General features: G+C 37.0%; 1 protein-coding gene across 8 annotated transcripts; it reads left to right on the forward strand.

Moving 5' to 3' along the window:
• The first annotated feature begins 403 nt into the window (after positions 1-403).
• On the forward strand, positions 404-4,959 carry LOC145599512 (cyclin-dependent kinase G-2-like). 8 transcript variants are annotated; one of them, XR_014103783.1, is made up of 7 exons: positions 404-2,023; positions 2,134-2,269; positions 2,376-2,464; positions 2,589-2,700; positions 2,810-3,467; positions 3,744-3,819; positions 4,382-4,959. XR_014103783.1 is itself a non-coding variant. In XM_081655878.1 (6 exons), exons 1-6 carry the CDS (start codon positions 879-881, stop codon positions 3,004-3,006), a joined length of 1,584 nt encoding a protein of 527 aa, XP_081512004.1. In that variant the 5' UTR covers positions 404-878; the 3' UTR covers positions 3,007-4,695. The 8 variants fall into 8 exon arrangements, 2 of the variants coding, with proteins under 2 accessions (XP_081512004.1, XP_081512003.1); XR_014103785.1 differs by having other exon boundaries at positions 4,418-4,959; XR_014103781.1 differs by having other exon boundaries at positions 2,810-3,462.
• Positions 4,960-5,742: the final 783 nt, after the last annotated feature.

Consider the following 5,742-nt stretch of genomic DNA (forward strand, 5'->3'; position numbering starts at 1 on the left):
TTCTCTTCAATGTTTGTAGTCTACGCTCTTGGTCCATCTCGACTGTTTCAGTTACTTTGGCTTCTCTTGGTCCATAGTAGGGATGTGGTTTGGTTTTCTTGGTTGTTCGGGCTCAGCAGCTATTGGTTTGCTGCAAGACTCTTTCAATGTGTTGTTTTCTTCTTTCTTCCTGTAATGGGTCTGGTTAGGTTGTAATATTGTTTTTTCGTTAATAGTATCTTTTGTCAAAAAACAAAAAAAAAAAAAAACACACTAACAAATTTTTACAAGGCTTTTTCTAAAAAAAATTTAATCGTTTTTAATTTATTTTTTATTTTTGGAAACCGGCTAATATCCTTCCGCCGACCTAATAAGAAAAAAAAAACGAGGAATATAAAAAGGGCATCTGTCACGAAATTACTCTCGAATATTCGTTGTTTTCCTGGGTTTAAGTAACGTCGACGACTTTTGTTCTTCTCTTTCCTTCACACTTTCTCTCTCCTCATCTTATCGTCGATGATTTCCAATCTCTGCGATTTCATCCGATAATCTCTTTCATCGTTGTTTGGTAAGATCTTCGGCTAACTTTGATTTCTGTCTAATAATTCTTGTCAATTTGAGGAAAATCGCTGCGATTTTCTAGGGTTTTGCCATCGATTTTTTTTTACATTGATTTCTCTTAGATCTGGGAATTCTGCGGGTTCATACTCTTTGTTCTTCGTCAATTTCATTGTGATATCATTGATTTTGGATTTTAGTCATCTGTAATTGAACGAATTCGTTGTTTAGGGTTGAACAAAATTTCTCAAAGTTTTGAGAATTAGGGTTAGGGATTTCTAATCCTTTAATTGTTATTCTTTTTCTCGTTAATTGAGGGAATTTTTGTGTGTGCTGATATTATGGCGGCTGGTAAAATCGATGTGTCAAGGCGTGTAGATCTTTCTCATGTTTCAAGAAAAGCTACTGGGATTCATGCTAATGGTGTTTTTGATTTTGGGGATAAGATTAGGTCTAAATCTGAAGTTTATGGAGATTTGGAATATGTGGGTGGAAAGAGGGGCGTGTTTGAGGATGAAGCCATGGAATTTGATGACGGGATTGTGCTTTCGCCTCTTCAGAAGAGGAGGAAGTGCTCTCCTGTTATGAACCTTGATGATGATCAGGAGCCGGGGCAGCTTGACGAAGAGGATTTTTCTCGGGCGCCTAATATTATGATGTCTCGTTGGGCGAATGATGATGACCTTGAGGAGGGCAGTAGGGAAGAGAAGGGTAAAGGGGACGAGTCGAAGGGAAGAAGGTCGAGTCCTGAGAGTGGGGTTACGCAAAAGGAGAGTTCTGATTATTCTGGAGGTAGGTCTTCTGGGTCTGATGGAGGATGTGTGCGGAAATACTATAGTGAGGGTGAATGTTCGGAAAGCGAATTGGAGGGTGATGAATTGATGGATATTGATGTGAGTGATGATGAGGATATTGAGGCTGGAGTTGCCGGGCAAGGAAGGAGGAATATGCTGCAAGGTTGTAGAACTGTGTTTGATTACGAAAAACTTGGTAAAATTAGTGAGGGTAGTTATGGTATTGTATACAAAGCAAAGGACAAGGAGAGTGGTGAGATGGTTGCCTTAAAGAAGATGAAGTTGGGAAATCAAAGAGAGGGTTTCCCAGTGGTTTATTTGAGGGAAATTAATACTCTTATGTCCTTGAACCACCCTTCAATTGTAAATGTGCGAGAAGTAGTGGTGGATGAAAGCGCCGAAGGCTTTGATAACATTTATATGGTGATGGACTATGTGGATCATGATCTTAAGGCGCTGATGCAGGCGAGGAAGCAGCATTTTAGGCAGGGTGAAGTGAAGTGCTTGATGCTTCAACTTTTGGAGGGTGTTAGTTATCTTCATGATAATTGGGTTCTTCATAGAGATTTGAAGACATCAAATCTCTTGTTGAATAATTCGGGCGAGCTGAAAATATGTGACTTTGGAATGGCACGCCAGTATGGTAGCCCGTTGAAGCCTTATACTTCTTTGGTGGTTACTCTTTGGTACAGGTAGAGTTGCTGCTCTTTGTTTTTCCCTCTCTGAAATAATGATCATATTCTGTTTGGTGCATTAATTTAGCTTGCTAACTGTAATTGATGGTGTTCTGTTGTGTTTGCAGGGCTCCTGAACTTCTTCTTGGAGCCAAGGAGTACTCTACAGCGGTGGATTTGTGGTCAGTGGGTTGCATAATGGCTGAACTATTGACCAATAAACCATTATTTGATGGAAAAACTGAGTTAGAGCAGCTTGACAAGGTAGACATATGTTCCTTTTATTTTGCCTTCTTTCAATGTGCAGTCTTCTCTTTTGTCTTATCTTTTAAATGCTTGATTTTTTAATTTGTTGATGACTATATTGCAGATATTCAGAACACTGGGCACGCCTAATGATAAGATTTGGCCGAAGTATTCTCAATTGCCTGGGATCAAAGCTCACTTTGTTCAACAACCGTGAGTATATGCTGTTGTACTGTTTCATTTAGTTGTACTCTCATGGGTTTAGTATCCTTGTTTAGGATGTTGCTCCTAAGTCCTAATTATTTTTTTTTTTATTTTTTTTTTTTTCTGGTTTCAGGTATAATCAATTGCATAAGAAGTTCCCTCGTGCTTCTTTTACAGGCTCTCCAGCACTTTCTGATTCAGGGCTTGACTTGCTGAGCCGGTTATTGACCTATGACCCTGAAATGGTACGTCTGCTTTCAAAATACTCACAGGATGCTCTAGTTTTATTTATATGTTCTTGTTTTGGGATTTTAAATTGTTCTTATTTGAGTTCTGTTCCTTTTGTTTTTGCAGAGGATAACAGCAAAAGAGGCCCTCAGCCATCCCTGGTTCCAAGAGGTTCCTCTTCCAAACTCTAAAGAGTTCATGCCTACTTTCCCAGCAGACAAGGTAGTTTTGGCAAGATGAGGCTTGATGCTTGACATTGTCTTATCATTGATCGTAATGGGTTCTCTTATCATGTCTCTGTGGACTTCACCTGGCAGTATTAGGCATCTATGGCTGGTTATTTGAGGCTGGTTGAATGACTATCTATTGGTGGGGTGGCAGCTTGGGTTGGACAGATTTGGAACATGCAGTGAAGGGGAAGTGAAATTTGCATTAATTGTTTCTGGGATCTATTACTTCCTGTGTCTCTGTTGTGCTTTTACAGATACAGCCAGGCATGTTGTGGTGGGGTTTGCAGCAATGGTTGGCTATGACGTGCTGCTTTGGTGATGAATTGGTGGTTTCGCATATGAATACAGGAAGTAGCAGATTTTTTTTACTGATATTACCTTCCTAAATAGGATTTACTACCATTGTGTCCTGTGCTCTTTACAGATCTGAGCCCGTTTTGGAGGTTGGACATTATTAGCCATTGTGATGGAGCAGGCTTTGTAATTGAAAAGGAGCTGCATGTCTGAACTCGAAAGAAAAAAAATGTTTCAGGCACCCTGCATTAACATGTAAGGTGTGAAGTAGCAGTTCATTTCTCCGTGATCATATTTTGCCCCCCTTTCAATTGTTCCTTGGTCATGATTCTTTTGAACTTTTTTTAGTCATTTTTGCTTCTATCTCATACACTTATTGTTGGAGATTTGAGAAAACTCTTGTAAATATATCAGTATTTTCATGTACATTCTTCCTTAATTTATACATTGCCTTTGGAGTACCATAAAAATTTATATATGATCTTTCTGTCATCTTGACCTGTTCTTAATGTTCTACATGCACTTATTTTTGCAAGAGTTGCTGCATAAAAGGGGCACTGGAAACTGTTAACCTCATGCCAAAAATAAGGAGATACTTTTCAAGCTTTTCAGGTATTTACTTGATAATGGATTGCAGATGTGGCAGTGCAATGCTTGAAGTTGCTTTGTGAAACTGTTGTGCTGGCTTATTGTTTATGTTTCTGGTTCATCTTTGCTTACATCCTCTTCCAAGGTTTAAGCACATGTAAATGTTTAAGCCCTTTTAGGGCGTCTAAACTTGAGCAGCATCGATGTGAACTAATCCTAATTTTTTTTTTAAGATTTTGTATTTTGTACATCAGCTATCTTCCGCATTAGCTTTCATCAAATTTGTTGCTGATTACTGCTTCTTAGATCATTAGCACTTCATACGATTAGGTCCTACATGTCAGAAGGTGTTTGACATGATATATTGCAATGTAATAATCTAAAACAGTGTGCTACAAATAGTACATGCTCCATCCATTGATTGGCCATCTGTAATTTTTAGATTATTATTTGGTTCTTGACCTTGTCATTCGATTTATTATTAGAGAAATGTTGTACAGCAGGCTGATGTTTGTGGCAACTTGTTATGTCATTAATAATCCTTTTTTGCCTTTGGTCTTTTCTCCTTTGTGTTTGACCGAAACAGAAGAGTTGATATTGAATTGGCGATTCTTCACTCTAGGTTCGTAGTCATCTCCAGGTTATCTGTCTGCCGTTCAGCATTAATCTTTGGAGTTGGGCTGGTATGTTAACTGCATGGTCTGTCTTCTGCTCTTAGCTGGCTTTCCTTGCATGAATTTGATTATCTGATCCTGTTTCCCCTGGATGTGTGATCTTCAAAAGAGAGACAAATACAGGATCAGCTGGAGCTTTGTACTTCATTTATGGTAAACTGAGGGAGTACTGTATCTATGTTCAACTTGCGATTATTTATTTAGCTTTAGTGGTTTTGCTTTTTTCTTTTCTTGTTTTATTGTTATGGTTGATAAAGAGGTCGATCAAGATTCCGAAGTTTGGGCCGCAACACTTGAACAACTTGTTACATCAAACAGACGTGTAATTCTTTACCAGTACAATGTGTATAACTTCTTTACATTCTAAAAGGTTAGGCCAGCCTCTTCTCTGGGGTGATACATTTCTTTCTTCTAGCTTGTAATTGTAAAGTAAACATTCTGAAGTTATTAGTACGTAAATGAATCAAAGTGAGGATAATTTTTCTGTAAATTGCACCTGGCTCACTAAATTGGTATATTTGTAATTAGGTTGATGAGTTGATATTTGTTGTATTCGGTGCATTTTTGTTTATATTTTTCACAACATAAAACTCTGATATAGATTTTCCAATAAATTGACAAATTGTAATGCCCAGCTGTCAGAATTGTTATGCTGTAAACTACATGAGTTGGATTTACTAATTAAAGTGCTAGGCAATCAGAGCTTAACTACATCAAATCTCAGCGCTGCTCTATCCTGATCCAAATTGAAGTCGAATATAATAGCAGAGTTGGCTGTGTCTTAAGTCATGATGGATTTAGGCCCCGTTCTTTAGAGCAGAGCAGATGCTCTGCTCTGCTTCAATCTGCCCTGCTCTGCTCTGTTTAAAATTAATACTTAATATTGAATTATTATAATAATAATGTATATTTAATAAAAATAATAATAAATAATTAATACTTAATGATAATAATAATTAATATTTAATAATAATAAATAAATAAATAATATTTATTAATAATAATTAATATTTATTAATAATAATACTTCCTCCGTTTTCTTTTACTTGCAACACAGCCTTGTGGCACGTGTTTTGAGCTCTGGTTTATGTAATGTAAATGGACAAATTTTTCATTATAATTTTTACAAATGATACTTAACTCTATTCTAATTTTCGTGTAAAAATTATATTGATAAAATCGCTTGTTTACCCTCACTAATCATCTTCTAAAACTGCGTGCTTAAAAGGTGTGTTGCAAGTAAAAGAAAACGGAGGAAGTATATAATTAATAT

Source organism: Chenopodium album, chromosome 20 (assembly GCF_948465745.1).
Source record: "Chenopodium album chromosome 20, dcCheAlbu1.1, whole genome shotgun sequence".
Classification (NCBI taxonomy): Eukaryota; Viridiplantae; Streptophyta; class Magnoliopsida; order Caryophyllales; family Amaranthaceae; genus Chenopodium; species Chenopodium album.